Raw genomic sequence first — 21,237 nt, forward strand, 5'->3', positions numbered from 1 at the left:
ATCTGAAAAATATTTTGAGTAATCGCCGCAAGCTCTTGAGACTTGAATTTGATTTCGAAGTCGGTAGATGAAAATGCTGACTTTTAGTCGATTGAATGCTATACATCGCGATATTTCTTTCACGACATTTTTTACTCAGAAATGGCATAACAATTCTTAATTTTATTACATCTCACATTTATATTAAAACTTATTAATTTATATTAAAATTTGTAAATAGTTGTTTTTAATATCACAATCTTAGTAAATAAAATTTTATAAAATCCAAGGAAATAAAATTAGCTGAAAATCTAGTTTTATTATTTATTTACAAATTTTATTATAATGTAAAATATTTTCACATGTATGTGTGTGTGATCTCTTTTTTAACGAGAGAATATTAGACTATAGAAATAATTAATTTTACAGGAAGCTTGTATACGTAGCGGCTTTATTGACAAATTTTTGACAAACTGCTTTATGAACGCTCCTGCGCGCGCCGCGCGCAAAGCTTCTTTATTAAAATAATCCATCGATAACCATGAGCTATATTAGAACACGTTCCACAAAGCGGCTACAAGCACCGTGCGCGATATATTTTCTAGATAGATTTGTTACTGTAGGTGTTCTTTATCAAAGAGCCCGCGCGTGGTAGAAAGAAAGTTGCGGTATTCTTAGAAGCATTCCTTGTATAAAGGATTTTGTATAGTCTTCAAAGAAAACATACTAAACATTTGAGAATGTATTTTCAGCGCGAGAAGGCTGAGAGAAAGGTTTTCCCGTCGCTTTTGTCAGCTACTTGTATCAGCAAATGGCAACGTTCGGTGGCACCTCGTAACAAACGTGACGCGATCGATTTACGCGAATTACATCGTGTAAGCGTAGCGAATGGAAAATATGGTTGCACGGCGAGCGTCAAACGTGATCCGTGCAATTATAGTTGCGGTTATTCAATAGCTCGGCACAGAGGTACTTCACGACGCGCGCGGATATACAGGTTTTCGTTTAAACTTACACTGCAAGCTCTGAAGCGTAATACGGGATACTTACACACAGTGTGCATACATGGCGTTTGAGGCGAACCGCGAAAGAAAACTCTGTGGCGAATATTTTGAATTTGATTTCGAAGGGTTTAAAGCACGACAGAATTGCCACAATACACAAAATTATATCGGTATTGTTCTCCTGCAAACAATTTGTATTTCTCGGCAATATGTTATGACGCGCTACGTATATTGATGAATCGATAATTGAAACGATGAGGTCATAAGCGAGGCTATTGCTAGACCAGAATAATTTGCTATTACCGAAAGACTGCGAATAATGAAGTGCATTACATTGCTGCTTAAAGTAAAACGGCAAGCTTTTATATTAATTTATATCTTTATTTAGATTAGACTACAAAACAATTTCTTCGATGAAATAAAATATTAAGATTGTTTCGAACGAGAAATTAAGTTTTATTTTGTTTCACTTTGTCACATTGTTTTGCATTTTTTCTTAAAAAGTTTTTCTCGGCTCGGTAAACTTGAAAAAGATGCTCGCGACAACAAGGTGTTTGTTATATGTTGAATTTTTAATGAAAGCGTTAAGCTCGTGGCTTTAAAACGTCTTCAACTGCACGGACACGTGAAGAGATATAATTAACGCCGTCATTGAATTCGTGTTGCCAAAGAGAGTAATTAATGGCGCTATAGGTCTAACACCCCTTTTAGGGGTGAAATTGCGAAAGCTCGGTAATTGTGTCATCGGTCCATCCGTGAGTAATTAATATATATATATGTGACGTGGATCACATATATATTTATTGTGACATCATTGTCATCGTCATCGTCGTTTATCACTTTCGTGAGAGTTCCAGTTATAACACAGGAGCTTTTGTGTGAAGCGCAAAAGCTTGGGCAGTCGTTCAACAATGTAGAGATCCTTGAACGACGCGAGAGATGTGAAAGAGGTTGAAGTAAAACATTAAATCGGTCCGCGAAAAGAAAACGAAGAACTTCTTCTTCGACACTTGATCTCGTTCGAAGCAATCTTGACGTTTTATTGCACTAGAAATGTTTATGTAGCCATATAAATTACTTTTTTTTATTTTTTTACACGGAAGAAAGTAATTTGGAAAAATAACGAATAAAAAAGTATTTCGAGTCTAGAACTTTCCGCCAACTGAAACAGTGGAATTTTCGTGATGATTTCGCAATGCAACATGAATTCGCATTTTCGGCTTGCCTAAATGAGTGAGTGACGCGTAAAGTGAATGTTTTAAATTACATTGTTCTCGTTTAACCATGATTTCGGCTAGTCTCTTTTTGAAAAAGCTGAAAACGGGTTTCAAAAAGTATTACGCGCTTTCGCTGAAAATTTCATTCGCTAAATTACATTTTTATCTCTTGCTGATAACTAGATTCCGCCAGTTTTCCGCGGTTAAAAGAACCGAGTTGTGCGAAAATTCAATTACAACGGTAGACGATGAAGATGTAACTTGGTTCCATCCTTGAGCCGCGCGTCGCGATTCGCGATGTTTCAGTTGCATTTGCTCAAAACGCACGAGTCGTGGAGAAGTTGGAAATAAGCTCCGAGTGTCCCACGGTGAGAGCCGTTGTCAGCTTTGATGCGTCGAACCGTGAAAAAAGTTGGAACGAGTCGACGCCAAGAGGAACCGTATCGCGGCGCCGTAATGGCCGTGTTACATGACATGCAAACTGGTTTGAATAATATATGACGGCCGCCGCGCGACACCCCGCAATGTCGCAGTGTCATTACACCGGCTTAGAGAAACGTAGCCGATACTTCGTAATCGTTAAGCCACCGATGGTCTCTACCCACGGCAACGGCTTTATTGGATTCGCGCCGGCTTTACGGCGACTGTTGCACGAGGTTGCGATTGCTAAGCACGTAGCGTTTGTAAAGTATTTAACCGATATTGTGGTTGCGATGGAAATACAACTTGTACAAAGTTTAATCGTAAAAGATCGAAAAAAAAAACTATTAACTAAACCACTAAATTACAGTCTCTTTTGTCGGCTTTTATTAAAACTACAATTTTTTCTGACTCAGAAAAGTTGCATAATCTGTGAATTGATTTACAAACTGTGCAATAATTTTTTCTTTTACACGACCGTTTCGATGCTGTTTAGAAAATTTGCCATTATTCTTATGTTGTAAATATTTTTCTACTTTTATTCCTTAATCTTTTCAATCGAAATATATTCATAAACTTGACTCGAGTATTTCCGCGGCGACAACGCGTCGACGTGTTTTGTCGCGTGGCAACTGAACATAAACGATACACTCCGGGCGCGAAGTGTTCTCGCGTTCATTTTGTTACCGTAGGGATCGTCCACGGTGTACGGAGAATTATCTAGGAGTTACCCTCTACATTAATGCGATGCCTGAGATGCGACAGCGGGATATTGTGCTACAAGCGGTATTTCCGCATTTGCGACACGTCCTGCATGAACGCATTTATGACCCGAGAGATTTGGCCTTTCCGATACCGTGTCGTCCGATAATTCAGCATTTATTGCGCCACTGTGATACAACGTCCTGCTTATGAATATTCCTTTGTGCGGACTATGGCTCTACAACCTCATTAATTCCTTCGATACAGCTATGTATCCGAGGACCGATCATGAACCGTGCGTTGCTGTACGTTGAGTAGACTCATCCTTCCTGTTACGTTATAATACGATAACGCTTTGAGTTAAAATTATATAAAATATTAAAGTTGAACATAAATTGAACACAGACATTGTTAAAGAAAAAACGGATAATATTAATGACAAAGTGTTTGTGAGGAAAAGTTAACGAACGAGAGGTAAAATTAATCACCGACGAGCTCGATTTAGAGCACAACACTTCGCATTTGAGTGTCCTTAGTCGAGGATCTCCGTTACGTAAAGGCAGCAAGGCTATAGATACTCGAAATATCACCAACGAGCGGCAAGTGCCGCTTAAATGAAGAGCAGCTCATTCATCGCGCAATCCCTGCCGGCAATTGCGCGTTAATTTCGTAAAATCGCGCAATCGTCGTTGCCGAGAGTGTTTCGCGACACGTCTCGCGCGCGCATACTTAAGGATAATGCATTGCTTCAAATTGCGTGGTACGTTAATCGCAGGTTGACGCGGCCGGTTGGAAAACGACATCAAAACTCGTCGCGCACGTTAATTGCATCGGATTTTAGCACATTCGCGCTATGCGACACACGGTTGGAGGGGGTTTCGTTTCACGGTGGATGAACTTTATGCGAACGAAGCGATTATAAACGCGACGATGTTTTTCGTGAGGTCAAAAGCCGCCAATTTTAACGACGACATTTTACGAGATTGATATTGTTTTCGTCACGCCGTGTGGAAAAAAATCATGAATAGAAATGTGCAAAAACATATGCAAGAGCTGGACTGTCGCGCGGAAGTGTTTCCATATGCCTTCTTTAATGTTAAAATACTTTTTTTTCATAATTTCGTCGATAATTGTTTTATAATGAAAAAAATCTCTAAAAGGAAAAACATTTTTTCGTATAATGCATATTTATAGAGGTCTGTCGGGCACCGATTGTGTAAATTGCGTTGTAATAACATACCCGTGCATGTCAGGGTTAATAACGATCCGAACGATCGCTTTTTTACTTTATTTTTTTTTTTATTAATGATGTTAACGAGGCCAGAGAGTATCGGCGTTCACAAAGCCAGAGCTAAATGGATAGACAAGGTTTCCTTTGATGCGGGACAAGGTCCTACGATCGGCAAATGAAAGAATGATACGTTTGATAAAACCAGCGTAATTTCCATTTTGCAAAATCATTTTCCCGGAAATATATATTTAAAAATGAGAAAGAGAGAGCAGACTAATTTTTCTGTCTGATTAAAATAAAAGCTGCATATTGTACAGTGCGTAATTTCAACTCCCAACTGTCCGACAGTAGTGGGAGTATATTCTGTGATATCTTCTTGTGAGGACGATTATGAGATCCGCTAACGTTAGCTCTCTAAAGACGTAATTTCTCCGGAATGTAATTTACTAATTGTAATGAATCAAGTAATTATATATTTCATTAAACATGGTTAGCGCACGCAACTAGGTTGGCTCTTGAAACGCACGTTCAATCGTAATGAGTATTATAATATTACGATTCATCAGTATAGTGGAAGTAAAATTAAATTTATTAATCTTTATACTCATTATGCCAAATTGTAGGAATATTCATAATTATTTTATATTGTTTCATTGAAAGATATACATTGTTACCGTAAAATTAATAACACGATTGTAATAAAAATGTTTTTGACGAATCGACGATGCATGCAACAATTGTAACGATTAAATTTAGCTGTAATTTGCAGAATAGTTGCAGAATCATTGCCGATCGAATCGTTGCGGACGCAAAGCCGTAACGATTATCTCACGCGTTATTCCGTCCGAGCGGTCGAAATGGCAATAGTTAATTAATTAACGATTAATCGATTGTGGTCGCGCAATGGACGCGCGCGCATGTTTTGCCATATATAGATGGCAGTTTCGATCGTTCAATGACTGAAGCATTCTAGCGTGCATCGATTGATTACGTCCTACATGCACCAAGCTGCAGATCGTTAACTTTGAACATTTCACAAATGCAAATCAAATTGCATTAATTAATGAATTATATTAGATTTCCGGCGACCTCGTTTCCTATTATACGACACGGAAATAGAAAGTAACTTACAATTTGTACAAATTATAACAGTATTATCTTTTCGATGGTATCTCTACACAGATTCTAGCCGCATAATTAGCGCTAAATACTCGTCGCAGTCTAATTTCTACTTCAAGTTTAAATTAAATGCGGTATTTATATTAGATTAATAAATTTCGAAATTATAATCAACGCTAAATGCACGAGGAGAATGGAAGTCGTGTACTTTATATATATATATATATATACATATATACCATATTTATATATACGTCTTAATTGAAACTTGTAATTTAAACAAAGACGAAAATTACTAACCAAAGGAAAAGCGTTAGCTGCCTTCACGATTCTGTCCTGAAAATTTATTAAATTCTTTCCAAGTGTATAAAATATCAAATTATTTACGTTAAAAATGAAAATTATTCAACTACTAATAGTATGAATATTTATTGAAGAAAATCCGCAACTTCGTGAAGTTCCGCTAATTTCGTGAAGTAGAATTTTCATACGTGAAAAACTGGAAAGAAAACAAACACGTCACACGACTGTCACTAATTGCCTTGATGTAGCGGCCCGTAAAATAATAGAGTAAGCATTATATAATACACAAAACTTCTCGAAATATTTTTTCGAACGTGTTTTTAATGCGAATGAAACGTGAAATGTCCGCGGCCCACTCGAAACTTTTCGATCTTTCCCGCAAAAGAGGTCGTGCCGGGATTGAAGGCAGAACCAGGAGCGCTTTTACGATAAAAATCGCGCATTCGACATGACGGAACGGGAAGAGGCGATCCGTAAAACGACCGGAGGACCCTCACCTGCGCCGGAACTCGTTCCGTCCGAAGTACATGCTAAGGGCGTACTCGAGAGTTTTGCTTGCGATCCTGACTGCCGCAATTCCGACTTGACGGAAGATTCGACATTAATCGTGCGTAACGACCGAAATCTTTCTCTTTCGTGTCTCTCTTACTTTCGAGCGTGAAAAAATAAACGTGTGGCTAATTCCTTTACATTTGACGGAAGCTTTCTGAGATCTATCTCATTGTCAGCAATAGCATTGATTGTTTCCGAATCTTTCGCTAAATCATGGTTTGCTAAGTCATTTTGTAACTTTATATATTTTCAATTACAATACTTTTTAATTCGTAATTAATACGTAATTATCGGATAAATAATCTAATTATTATCTGAAATTTACTAACGTTCAATTTTGAACGCTAAGTATTCTACATGTTTTACATTTTGCATTATAAAAAATAAAAAATTTTATAGCTGTATGTAATATTACATAATATTAATTCCAAGAGTTAGGTAACAAAATCTAGATTGCAACTTTGACAAATCGGCTTTATTATCTACGGATTGGAGTCTCGTTATCTTTTGCTTTTGCAAGCACAGTTAAATCTCGCGCATATAGCTTAATTTGGATATATTGGCATTGGAAGAATATTATATATAACGAATATTCTACTGCGTTTATTTTTGTTCACGTTAAGGCAGTCGAGAAACTGCCGAAAGGTTGCGATCATCGCAGAGATTGTAAAAGCATCGAAGAATCGATGACGTCCAAGAAGACTAGAAAAGAACAATGTTGTAAAAGCAAACAGGTTTAAAAATTGACATTATCAGTCAGTAATGTGAAAAATAAGAAGGTTCAATCAACATTAAATTCTTTTAACAGAAAACACTACATCTCAAGGCAAACAAATAATTGTCGTTACACGCTCTACAACATAAATTTATGAGAAATAAAGTACTGGGAAAATATTTTTTTCCAATAATTTTAGAAGAAAATTATTAGAATAAAAAGCAAAACTGAACAAACAATGCCCATTATTGGATGCACCAAAGAGGACAATTGCAAAAGAGATGCATTTCTAAAATCCAGACAACTCGCTGCTGAACGTGCTACAGGTTTGTTACATTGTGATTTAATTCTACAAAAGCAATACTTATCGATGAAGATATTATTTCCCATGACGTTAGAACGAATCAAACCATACAACTATTGTTATCATGAAACTAGAAAACCCACATAAACAAGAGAAAAGCACCGATCCGCGCAAGATTGCAGAAGCGGCGGTTTTATCAAGCGTGACCTCGGATTTGCCCGGAAATCCTGACGACGTAGCGCGTCACGCAGCCGGAAATAAACATCTGGGTGAGCGAGCAGCAGCTGCCGCACTCGAGGATCCAATTGCAGTTGCGCAGAAGGATAGCGTGGAAATCCCGCAAGCAACGACGACGGCTCCCGAGACAATTGTCCAGGCCCAACAAGCTGGCGTTTCAGAATTATCGGTCGACGGCGAGGAAACAAGAACCGAGAATCAGCGCGCAGCTCGGAAAATCCCAGATACGGAGCTTCGCAGGAGTCAAGACGGGGTCTGAAGCTCTCAACAAAAAGCCCGAGCGAAAATCAACGTTTAACGCTAATTTGGTATTCTCCGCGCTTCGATAGCCGGAGGCGGCCAAGTAAGGTTCTTCGATATAGCAAAAAGACAATGGAAGCTTTCCCGTCACGGATAACGTCGTTTGCTTTAATATCTTTTTTTTTTGACAGTTTAACGAGCTATTAACTGAGTTACGATTTCTTAATTGCGTTTGACATATTTTTTCGAAAAAGAACGTATCACTTTATATTTCTTGTGCATCAAGTATTTCTTTGATCAATTTGCGACAACTTTTGAATGCATTTTTCTCAAGTAAATTTGGCATTTACTTTCCAATATATGTATATTGGATATTATACTTATGTAATCATTAGAATAATTAGAAATTGACTTCTGAAAAGTATTTTGGGGATTTTTGAAGAAATAGGAAAGTAGGACGCGCGATGAACAATGAATATAATTTTCTTTTCTCTTCAAAAGTTCTTCTACTTTCCTTCAACTTTCTAATTGGAACATGAACTTAGGTTGCTTCAACTGCTTGCCTTCGTCGTAGCTCGCGAAAGCAAGCTGTTTTTTTTATCTCGCATCTCCGTTTCTGTAGCCGGTATCGTTTTACTTCGTCCGTGGCCCTAATTACATCCTCGTCCGAAGCCGATTCGATCCACGTGAAGCCGATTCCAACCGGTTTCGAGCCTTCGCAAAAAACAAGCAGATACGAAAAGAAATACCCTCTTTACTTAACGACGGATTAAAGGGGGAGAGCGTCGAGTCGCTAGGGTAAATTTGCCAACTACTCGAGTAATTAAGGGCATCCCAATTGGGAATTCTGGGTCGCTTCCCCGTCTCCCCATCACAAGAGCGGAGAGAAATAGAAAAGGAACGAAGAGGGACGCACCAAGTCACTCGCCAAACTCGTCCTGAACAAACTTCCGCTGTCTTCCACGCCATTATATTGCGATGAGGAGATCAGGACGGAGATCTTCCAACTAACAATAACTCGACGACGACGACGACGGCGGTTTCGATTGACGTAAGCGGTAATATCGAGAAGCTACATCCCAATGAAAAGCACGCAAATGATTGCCCTCCCCTGATTGTTTTGATTACCGGCATGATGGAGGACGAAGGTAAAGTCAAGTCGACTGCGATACCGAAATATCTCAATTTCTGAAAGATCCTCGCGGGTCAAGCGCGTTCCATTTATTGATTACTTGCTAGGCGACTTTGGATGTTGAACGCTCGTGTAATCGACCGCAGTTTCGAGGAGTGTGAGTTAGTTGGGGAGCAAGATTGAGTATAGGGTTGGGATATCCATTAGTGACATACATTATCTTCTTTGATTTTAATTGAAAGTCGCAAGTCAAGCAGCAAATAATATTTAATTGCATCTTGAAAATTGTTAAAACATAAAATAGCGCATATCATCAAATGCAAGATATAACAAAAATTTGTTGCAAATAAAAATCGCACTATGCGTAACGTGAATTCTGATAGCAATCTGTGGTTGGCAATTGATCGAATCGATCGCGCACAATCAATTTTGATGGTAAATTTACGCTGGCACTAGAATTGAACGATATGAAGGAGGCGAGTCGTTTGAAATGTTCCGTATGTTTCTGCAGAATCAGTCGCGCATCAGACTGTCGATTCCGAGACGATAAAATCAGAAATGCCAGATGGCGTGGAAAACTCCTCGTTATGGACTGCGATTGAAGATACGCAAGGGGACGGCTCGGCGGAGTCAGTCATCGACGAAGGATGCGAGCTTGACGAGGAGAAAAACGAAAGTGAGATCGTGAACATCAATTTCGGAATATTTTGTCGTAATCAAATATCTCGCGATTGAACGGATATTATTTACATGTCAGAATAGTAGATTGATGCGAAAAGAGAAAGAATTTTTATATGAGAAAATAATATCAAACACATTTCCATTGTTAACGCACGTGAAAGCGAAAAATTATAACTCGCATGTGTTTATTGATGGAGAATTCATATCGGATTGATAGATGGATTTACATATAATTACATTGATCCGTTAAATACGGGTCCTGTAACGCAACTTTTTCTCTTACCGCAGTATTTTCTCTTCGTTCACAGGATACCAAACAGCCGTATTTACATTGGCCACGTTTGCCGCAGTTTTCGTGCTCTACGTGTACGTGGTATACAACTTGAGCAGCCCACCCACTTTGTTCCATATTTAATTAACTAATCCAAAGATGATACAATACGTATCTTGCGAAAGCTACCGAGTTGCGCGAAATGCGAAACTATTTAAACAACGGGAAATATTAAGAATTTACTGCCAATAATTTTCCTTTAATATTAAATGCATCTAATATTAGAAGCAGTTAATGAAATATCATAATAATGAATAATAATTGGTTATAAAATTTCGCTTTACAGGAAAAAATTAGTTTTTTACAATATTTTATTACTATCTTTTCCTAGATTTTAGAATTTTTTTAGCTGCATTAAATCTTTTATTGCTATGTTTAAGCATTATGACACCGATGTTGATTTCTTAACACTTCTGCGAATTTCTAAATAAAAATGATTTAATCAATTTGTTGGTCGACGTCGCCTACTTTTCAGGAATTAATTAAATTTCTGGCATGCTCTGACAGAGAGCGACGGTCCCTTAGCTCGTTGCATGATATACACGTATAATCTTATCTCTCCTTTGTCTGTCTCTCTCTCTTTCTCTTTCTCCCTCTAAGACATAAAAAGATATTGTGTCGCAGTAAATCTTGCCCCTACACATCTGAACTCAGAATTATATTTGAAAATATGTTCCGAACGTTTGCAATAGACTTCGTGATCGGATTTATCGCTGTGTGTAGTACACGCTGTCACTTTTCTCGGTATAAAAGAGAACGTTTTTGTCGACAAGATATTAGCATAGCATTTGAATATATAGCTAATATCGCACGATATGATACTCAGTGCGACGCATTTTTCTTACTTCGCAACGAGTATTAAAACAACTTTATAGCTTTTTGTGAAAGGTGTTACCGTAAGACCCGCATGTAAAACGTCAAAGAGAAAAAGGAATCGACTTTGCGAGGAGTCGAGACCGCTTTCTTGCGGATAAAGGATTACTTTACCCGTGTAATGTGGGCTGAAGCGATACGGAGAGACGGCTCGGTGGCTCTTTGATTAAAAAGAGCGCTGCTCTTGGTGTGCTTTTTCCATTTGCATTTCCATTTCGTAAGATTGCGAGACAAGGTGAAGTAGCAGTGGCCTCATCCCGATACACGGCGCTGTGTAGTTTTTCTTTTATCATACATGTGTAATATCGTTATCACAAAGAAGAGAGGCAATGTCGAGGATTCGAGTGCGCCTCTTGGAATCCTTGAAATTCGAATCAATCCAATTTGTATTCTCTATATCAGCCTCAGACAGTGTAGTACAATATTTACACGCACGTTTATGTGTGATATTATCATTCTGTAGATGCTTCCTCTTGCGATATAATCGCAATCGCAAAAAATATTTCAATATTCTCGAATTTTTTTTTCAACCACCGAAGATATAAGAATCGCAGATATTAAAATTCTCGTTCGATATTAAAACCTGCCGCTTTCAATCAACGAGATGCCGGAAACGTAGAGAAACTATCGCGTACATATTGGCGTGTATTTCTATATTTTAGCCTCGTGGCGAGCTCACGACGGACGAAATAGACGGCGCATTTGGATTTGAAATTACCACTTAGGCTCCCGCGGATTGGGTTAAATTGCAATTTCTGCCGTGGCGAGAGCTACCATCCTGAATTATTAGATTACAGCGTCTGCGATGACACTTTTCGTGTAAATGCATGTTTGCGGGTTTCTCAATACTTGATCAAGCCCGCCGACGTGTAAAATGTGTGACATTCTTGCTTACATCTTTTTCATCTGGTGAATAAACTAGTTATTGGTGGTACAAGCAGAATAACCATAACTTTATATGAAACAAAAATAAATGAGAAATCTCTAATTAATTTAAGGGAATTTTCTAGTTTGGAGGTTTCAAAAAATCGATTTTTTTTGCATTTTCTGAATCTTTTATGTATTTAAAATATGTGTGCAAAAGGATTTTTCGAAATTCGAAAAATTCTCGGAATTGCACGCTATTGAATGGAGCGAAGCATAGAGACAAAATCCGTGCGCAAACTACAATATATTTAATGCAAAAAGTCAGTACTTTAATATCTCTTTTTATTTCCTTAAAAAAGTTACTAAAAATTACCTATTTTTTGGCCGTCTAAAAAGTAGAAATCCTCCTTAATAACACTTTAAATTATTTCGTAATATATAGAAATTATTAATTGATATGTGTTGTGTTATATTCTCGTGTCTCTCAACTTATCTTCTTATAATTTAAATGTAAATTTTATTATACGTAGATATACGTTTTATTTTTTAATGAAATATATGGATACTTTTTGAATTAATCTAAATTGTGCAAAAGATTATATCAGGTTATTGCAAGTGAAATACTTATCAGCTTACGAGATGTAATATGTTTCAGACAACAATGCGTACGTGGAACAATGAAAACTAGTCAGATAAAATTCAAACGAGAAATTTTTTATGAGTATATAATCGTTTTACGTTCTAGTATAAGCAGAATTCACTGCAAAATGTACATATCGAGCTTGCTGATATTTTATTACACAGCATCCATCAATGCTTTGCAATCTTGATATGGTTATGCTTTATATTACGATTGTTACAAACAAAATTGTGTCAAAGATTGCTATCATCGTTAAACACTTTATCTATAGTTTGACAGTACTTGAATGATACAGTTGCATGAATAGCTGTATTATGTTGCAGCAAGGAAAAAAAACCTTTATTGTTTGCTGTCTATAATTTGAAAATTATTAACACTTTGATATTTTCCATGCAATCTGTTAAAACATTTATTATTAAAATTGCAATCACAAATATTGTGTCATCCTATATGTACATACAATATATCTGGAGACCGAGAACAATTTTATAATTGTTTGATTCATATTTATCTCAATAATACAGATATGTTAACATTATTATTTTCCACTTTTATACACGTAGGGGAAAATTTTGCGTAATCTGCTTTTATATCGATCATTTAATACACACATCTGTATTCTCATCGCACATACAGGCGTACAAACTCAAACACGCAAGTTTGCAAACCCAAGTCGCTTTGATACCCGAAACATAGCCGGATGGTAGCTGCAGTAATACGTAATATTACCGCTTTATTCGGTTGTTCGAGCGCGAACACGGAGATATTGGAGAAGCAAATGTATGCGGTAACTTATGGAACATATGGAGAATCATGTCCTACAGGCATCACGTATTATTAAATGCTCTCACTTTAATTCCATAAATTTGAAATGTGGAATTTGTGCAAATCGCGTGACGATTTTAAATAAACTGTACGTCCTGTATAAAATGAAGTGCCCCAAAGAATAATGGCTATAAAGTGGTCACAGCTGAAACAACTGCCATCTGCTCGTGTATGTGTGCGTCACCGATATTTGAATGATAAATCAACGATAGTCCCCACAATGGGGATTTAGTGGTGGGGTCAGGCCGATTGTTTTCACTGTGGAAAGTAGCGGTCCTCGCGCACTGGTGAGACATCAGTATGCATCAGCAGTAGTGACGGTCGGAGTATTTGCTTCCGCGACCGCGTAGCAATCCCTGAAAGCCTTTAGCTCGCTATCGACGTGCATGCAGCTCTTTAAATCGCACCGATGGTTCGATTCGAACGACTTTGCGTATTGATGAATTTTTTAGTCGGTCGCCCACGATGCTCTTTACAATTCTACGATCAGTTCTAAGAAAAGGGAAATATTTATTGCAGAAATCTGTACGCTGCTCGTGTACAGATGAAAATTCTAGTACGGTAAAACGACGCGTCGACCGCGCCAGAAAAACTGAGTTATCCCGGATTTATCTCAATGCACCATTTATTGCGGGATGCGATTTATGACCGGGAAGCGACTCTCTGCGTGGTTGAAAAGATTGGAGTTTGTTTTGAGAAAGGAACTCCGCGAAAACGAACAAACACCTCTTACTTTCGCGCAGACGACGTGTAATCCTTGCACAGTCCGGCAATCTCGGTAACGTCATAATCCTCCTTTCATGGCAACTCTCACTCGAGAATTCCCATCGAAACAACCATGTTGCCCCACTCGGGATGCGCTTAAAAATGAACAGGCTGATGCTCTGCGCAAATATAAAATTCGCAACACAGCGGTTTCTTCGATGTACGATAGTCAGCAGGTTTCTCGAATATAAATACGACATATGTGGTATGTATTTCTCGCATATATCGTGTTTAATATAGTCAACCTAGTCAACCTGGCTTTTTTCATATTTAAAGAGACATAAAATATTTTTTATATTTTTTTATTCGTATGGAACGAACGTTTCATCTATCATTATTGAAAAAAGCATAAATGGGAGAATATGCTGTTAAAAATGTAGCATACGAAACTAGATAGAATATCGATAATGTTATTTAATAACTGTTTTAATACATCACAATTTTTCAACGAATAACTTAATAAAATAAATTAAAGTGCGATCTCGTATGAACATTTCGTAAATTTGATAATTATGAGTATATTCTTTAACTTTTTAATTTAACTTTAGCTATTTTTTTATTAATAAGCCAATTATATAAATATATCTTTGTGTATTGAGTTAAATATATTAAAAACTCCGTTATTATTAAATAACGAATAATTAATCTCATATTATCATCATAATTTCAACGTTTATTTAAATCGTTAAAAAAAGTATAAATTTCTCTTATCATGAAAAGTGCTACTTAGCAATGATAAAGATGCAACTGCAGCGTCGGTGCACTTAAAACTTCCATTCTCTCTTTGCATATTCGCGATTTAACGAACTGCGACACATACATAATATTTTCTGTGTCACACAATAAAAAGCTACAGCTACGTTAAATGGCGAAATTTCCATTGAAAACATAACTTCTAAAAAATATGGATTCAACTAAGCTCGATCGACATACGAATATTTCGAGATATATCTCGCCCCAGGGATCAGCTGCGATAATATCGTAGCACAAGTTGCCTTGTTGGGATTTCCGGAAACTCCTGCTTGTGCCTGCTCTCGAAACCGATGTTGATATCGGATACCTGATATACATGTTAAAGTTGGGAGATTTTATTTTTGTGAAGTAAACTCTCTTTAAATATTTACCACATATATATATATATATATATAAATAATATTTACCACACATATATATGCATATATAAGTATATAATACAATAAATATATAATTACGGCGAGCACTACGGCCTCTATATTATGCAAGCATTTATATGTATATATTGAAGCACGGGCATATATATACGAGCATATGAAACGGAATATCTGATTAAATCGGCTGAAAATTGTTGCAATTGCGTCACACGGCTGTAGCACTATTATAATTATAACCACTCGCGATATCGCGATACCGCGACCGATAACGTATGTTGTTTTTATTACCAGCGTAATGAGCGATTACAGATGATTCACGATTTTATCCGCAAAACGAGTATGGACAAATCCCGGCTTATAATTATTCCGTAACCGCATGTCTGTCATATGTAAAACAATGGTACCCAAATCGCGCGCTTTTCTATATTACGGAACAGAAATTAAACATATTTTTTTGTTGTGTAAATTTATGTGAATTTATTGCAAATTTTTTACTATTAGTTTCAGTAATTTCAAAATTTAATAATTCCAAGATATTCCAAAAGTAAAAAAGATATTGGAAGTGCGCTAAACTTTTTTACGGTCTAAAGATATTTTCAATTCAAAATTGTGGAAACTGATTTATAGGTTTACCGAGATTGACGTTTACTCGTTACGTCAGCGACAACGAAATGTTTTACTTCCATTGCATATGTTGCATACATAGCATGTTCGGAAAAATTCCGAAATTAACAATATTACAATAAAGAAGCACAAAAGTTTAAAAAAATTTTTTAAATATATTTTAAGGCAATAATATTTTTGAAAACGTTATGTTTTTTTTCAGAGAAACATTATTTTATAATAATTTAAAACTATTGTTTCTTGATTTTTGAGAAAACAGGATCTTTAATTCTTTCATACTTTTTAATTTGTTAAATTTTCGCGGATTATTTTTTATATTTTAAACTTTTTAACTTTTTTAATATCTGCATCGATGTCAATATTTATCGCGCATTTTTATAGTTTTTTTTTCTTTTTCCAAATTTTGTGCAACATTCCCGCTGAAACTTACGCAGGTTAATTTTGCGCGAAAGTCGAGAGAACAATTTTACGGAACTAAATAAACATTTTTTACACAGTTAAAAATAATTAAAAAAAAAATACAAAATAGGTTCAACTGCAATGACGTGTTTGCAATTGAAAGTTCCTGTCATAGTTACGAAACAATTTTCGCTTACGGTAGCGATATTTTATCCGGGACATTCGCGAAAGAACGCTCAGCATGCGGTGCGCAGTATCTCCAAAAATCCCCGTTCGATGAGCAGCGCCGCACCGTCGTCACATAAAATTGAGACCGAGCGAATTTTGAATCTCCCTCGAGATTCCAGATCCCGTGATGGCGAGCAGGGGGGCGTTCCGCGATATATCTCCCCGTGGGCCGAGCGTGAATTCTCGCCGATGCAGTCATCGGCGGGCGGATCTACGGGGAACTTGCGGATTACGCGTTTTCTTTTTCTTCGCGGTTTCTCGGCGAGGTAAATCCTTATGAAAATAGGATTATAGTCCTATTTTCTCCGCTTAAAGAGGTATTTGTTCCACATTCATCTCTCGGACGTTCATCCCTGCGTTATATCGTTCCGTGCTATCTCGTTATCCCGCTTTTATAAGTCTTATCGTATGCGTCTTGTAATCGCGCACCTTGTCATACGTTGAAATATTGAAGTAAGTTTGCAATTTTATTTCGCAGACGGAGTTTTCGTTTTTTTTTTTTTTTTTTTTTTTTTTTTTTTTTTACATACGAGTATGCAAGATTCGTAACTGTCAGCGTATTAAATTGCAAGGATAAACGACGGAGAAAGATATTTTTCTCGCCGTGTTGTTCTATTCTTTTTTATAAAAATGTAAACATAGGTAATTGCGATTCAAAAAAAAAGATTTGATATAAATCTGTAATTCGATTATTGGATAGGTTTTCGATCTTTCGCGTATTTCGCTTTGGTATGACGCGCATAAATAAATCCCAAAGCATAAGCCACATTTGATCTTCGATTTCCACATGAGGATGGAGCACCACGCAGCGCACCACTCGATCAAATTTCATTCCGCGATATATCCATTCAAAGAAATTGCTCCTGCATTATCCTTGCTTCGCAGCCGTATAAAAAAGTCGCAATACAGCTATTTTGGTAGCCAATTCTGACGAGAGATCGTGAGAGATACTTTCCGGCCTAGCTCTCTCGATCGCATCACTCTTCATTTATTTCTCTTTCTTTTTCTCTTCTCTCTTCGCTCTCCAATCCCGTATTTTCGTTTGTATGAGACAGGAAAATCCCTAAATTTATTTTAAGCGAGAATGCTGATCGAGTTCGTGCGCGTGCGTTTCGGTCATCCTTGAATTTCCATCTCGCGCCTCTGCGCTATGCCGCCTCTATGTTGCATTTCCAATCGGTCGTGTGGGAAATTCAATGTGATCCTGCGGGAATGGAGCGCTTAAATGTGTCTGCATAGGTAATACGGAAACAGGAATCGCGCGCCGTTAACCACCCTCGCCTCGCTATCGTTTTCCCTCTCTCTCGGTCTCTGCCTCTATCTCTATCTTCTCTGTTCTCTTTTAAGGCTCAATTAAGATTTCTGTGCCCCTGCGAATAACGAGGAGGAAATTGTCGACAGCGATGTTCCCCGTTCATCGTCAAAATCGCGGTTAATGTGGATGCTGCCGGAAAGAATCGGAGATACTCGTTCTATTGATGATTAAACTTGCAGCGCTACATCAATTTTTTGCTTATTCATTCTTGCAAACTGCAAAATTTTACATACGCTTGATAAGACAAATGTGAAAAGAGAAACGTAAAAAATGTTCAAAACAATTAAATTTATAATTTTTTCTTTAAAAAAAAAATTAAATAATAATCAGCATTGTTTGCCAAATAATTCCGATGTTGCGATCAAGTTTTGATTTCGTTTTGTTAAAATAATAATCTAATAATTTATTAGGTAGCAATATTTTGCACTTAATATATAGAAATTGAAAATAAAAAGTGGCAAGTAACGCGTTAATGCAAATAAGCAATATTTCACCGCTGGCAAACTTGAGATATCCGCGAAAAATTCACGTTACTGCGGGTCTCATCGCTGTGGTGCATTATGCACTATCATGGTAGCGTCGGGTTAATATCCAGCCGCTGTGGCGAACTGATGGACCGACCTCCCCTCCGGCCCATCGCCCCGTTGCATCGCGCAGTGCGGCGTTGCAGCCGCACCGCCGGGTGCAACGTCCTTGCCGATGGAAATTGTTCCACTTTACGGTCGTGCCGTCGAAGAACTTGCCGCCGCGCCGGAATGCACCAGCGAGTGGCAATGCGCCCTCAACTTTCCCCTTCCACTTGAAATAAGAAAACAATGCGATCTTCGCCGTTGCGTTTCCAGCAAATCGCGAATAATAAATACGCGAACGTGATTTTGCGTCGCAGCGGGAGTCCACGCTTGTTCCGTCGCTATTTGCATGGACGCGAGATATACGCGTGATTTATTGCGAAACATCATGCGAGAAACGACTGTCGTATTTTGGCTTCTGGAGGAGACCCTGAAGAATTTTGTATAAACCTGTATAGTGTATGAGGCTCTCTATGCCGAGAGAAAAATAATGTATACTGACTGCGCATTTTTCTGGCGTGCTCCTTCGCAAACACAGGTGCGAGGTGTATCCTTGGAAATGTGACCGACGTTATACTGTATAAGATATCGCACGGTCGTGAACGCGGCCGCCAAGATTTTGATCGAGTCGTAAAGGGGCTGCAATCACACGCGGTAATTGAGCATCGCGGCCACTCCGATGAAAATTTATCATCCGACTATTGAATTCGCCCGGCGCGAGAATCTCCCGTCCGCCTATATTGCATTTCCCGACATCGTTCCGGCCTTCTTTTAAAGCGCACCATTTCCTGTTTTCTAAATTATTGCTCGCAATCTCTTCGGCCGTTCCCTTTCCGTGAATGCGCGCCCGGTTCGCGTTTCCCCCCCGTCTCGCCCCTCCTCGCCGCCCCCGCCGTATTGAATCGCAAACAATGATTTTCCTCACGTAGCTGCATCTCCGGGCATACAATGCGAGAAATTGCAGTGATTGCCAGCTTTGTACTTTGACCGCTTTTCCGTCCGCCTTAACGAGGAGACCGGTCGGAAAGAAGAGAGATTTCCGCGAACACACGCGACGGTTCGCATTAAAGCGCTGGTACGCGACCAGAAAGAAGTATTCGACCCATCTTCAGCGAAACGTTCGCCATTTTACTTGATGGCACGTAACTCATGATTAAAATGAGCAGCACACGTGCTGATTTACTTTATATTTTGCAGCAAACATTTCTTCCAACAGACAATTTAAAATATATTGAATACTCTTTATACAAAATCTTTTTAAATCTTTTCAGACATTTCTACATTCAATATTTATTAATATTGATAGTAATAGTAATCAAAAACATGCAGAAAAAAATAGATATATATCTGAAACAGAGTGTTCCAGATCAGTCGTATCACTTGCTGATTCCAAATTCCTAATTGAAATTATTTGGAGGCGAAAATCTTTATACTAAATTGTCGAGGATATATTTTAGTATAAAGAATTTCGTCTCTAAATGATCTCAGGAATATCAGGGTGATACGGTTGGTCTAGGACACCCTGTATATATCGATTTATAAGAAAGATTGATTTGCTTCAATATATGTCAAATGAAGCCAATTCCGGCTTCCAATACCTGTCTATTTAAAAAATAATTAACGACTGCCCACATGAACCGAGTTATTTTATTTTTTCTTTCTTCTCTAAATGGATTATTTACCATTTAGTGTTCAGTGAATGGTGGCTCATTGATTGATTTCAAAACTTGATAACACGTACAACGAAAAAAAAAAATTGGATATCAATTTTAACCGCAACCAATGAAATTAAATGCGTTTGAAATTTACAACTACCAAATTCATTACAAATAAAGTAGCAAACAAGCTGCATCTGAGTAATTGGCTTTTTTATTGAAATAAAACAAAATACTTTCCGAAGATCCGCTTTCGACAGACTTTTTTTATCGTGGCTTTAATTACATTGTTCTGTGACATTTGACTTGAAGAAAACTCGTTTCTTACGTCTACATCTTTAATTAAGAAAAGATTAGAGGAGTCTGCATCTCTTGTGTCGACCATAATTTTTGAAAGTTTGTTTTGCTTTAATTAAGATTGGATAAAAAGTCCAAGAACGAAGAAAGACCATTCTTAATGATTAATACGATGTGATAATTATATATAACTAATTTGTCACGCTCAATTGACTGCCATTATATTTCTCGAGAAGAGATACGCCGACACGTGAATTTATCTTCCACGTCGTCGCAGGCACTCGAGCACACCGATCAAAATCATTTGTGGGAGAGATGAGGGAGATACGGTTCGGAGCTGGGCATCGTCGTCACGCCTTACTCAAGTCCCTTTCCGGGAATTACGCGGTCGGTTCGTGGGTGTCTGTCATCGGTGGCGAGGGCGCGCGCACACATCGTCGGTACGTCCATCAACCAGACGCGGTTGACCGCCGAAAGCAAACCGTTTCGTACTCGGCCGGGCGATTCCGAACTCGGGAGATCCGCGGTGTCACACGGGCTTCGATCGGCCGTCAACATCGTTCAATTTTCCGTAATGGGTCCTGGCGTCGAGCGCTCCCACGTCGCAGCACGTTGCCCGCCGATTACGTACCCACGCTCGGAACTACTATGCGATTTTGCCTCCCTTCGTCCGGTTCGGCGGCTACCAGCAATTTCGCTCCTTTCGTTTGCAACCGGCACGGTTGTTACCTAATTGAACGTCGATACAATCGATCACGTTTAAACGTGTGAAATTTCAGTACAATTAACCTTTTGCTCGTAACATGATCCTTTTTTTGAGAATCGCATGGAGTATCGAATATATTGGTTTGCCAAATTGCTGCATTAACCTTCCTGCATTAGT

The 21,237-nt window shown here is 38.1% G+C and overlaps 2 protein-coding genes across 15 annotated transcripts in view; both read left to right on the forward strand.

Moving 5' to 3' along the window:
• The window catches only part of LOC105678710 (cyclic nucleotide-gated channel alpha-3), a 159,970-nt gene that overhangs the window by 101,411 nt on the left and 37,322 nt on the right, over positions 1-21,237 (forward strand). The window lies entirely within an intron of this gene.
• Positions 1,389-17,041, forward strand: LOC136997758 (uncharacterized). 2 transcript variants are annotated; one of them, XM_067348972.1, is made up of 6 exons: positions 1,389-6,242; positions 7,151-7,261; positions 7,336-7,568; positions 7,681-8,126; positions 8,646-9,171; positions 9,667-9,806. In XM_067348972.1, exons 3-4 carry the CDS (start codon positions 7,481-7,483, stop codon positions 8,040-8,042), a joined length of 450 nt encoding a protein of 149 aa, XP_067205073.1. In that variant the 5' UTR covers positions 1,389-6,242; positions 7,151-7,261; positions 7,336-7,480; the 3' UTR covers positions 8,043-8,126; positions 8,646-9,171; positions 9,667-9,806. The 2 variants fall into 2 exon arrangements, with proteins under 2 accessions (XP_067205073.1, XP_067205072.1); XM_067348971.1 differs by lacking the exons at positions 1,389-6,242; positions 7,151-7,261; positions 7,336-7,568; positions 7,681-8,126 and adding an exon at positions 10,145-17,041 and having other exon boundaries at positions 8,649-9,171; positions 9,667-9,831.

Source organism: Linepithema humile, chromosome 2, assembly GCF_040581485.1.
Source record: "Linepithema humile isolate Giens D197 chromosome 2, Lhum_UNIL_v1.0, whole genome shotgun sequence".
NCBI lineage: Eukaryota > Metazoa > Arthropoda > Insecta > Hymenoptera > Formicidae > Linepithema > Linepithema humile.

Coding starts and splice junctions, on each gene's coding strand:
- LOC136997758 (XM_067348972.1), top strand. CDS start 7,481: ATGCCCATTATTGGATGCACCAAAGAGGACAATTGCAAAAGAGATGCA. Junction 7,569..7,680: donor CGCTGCTGAACGTGCTACAG/GTTTGTTACATT, acceptor TCATGAAACTAG/AAAACCCACATAAACAAGAG.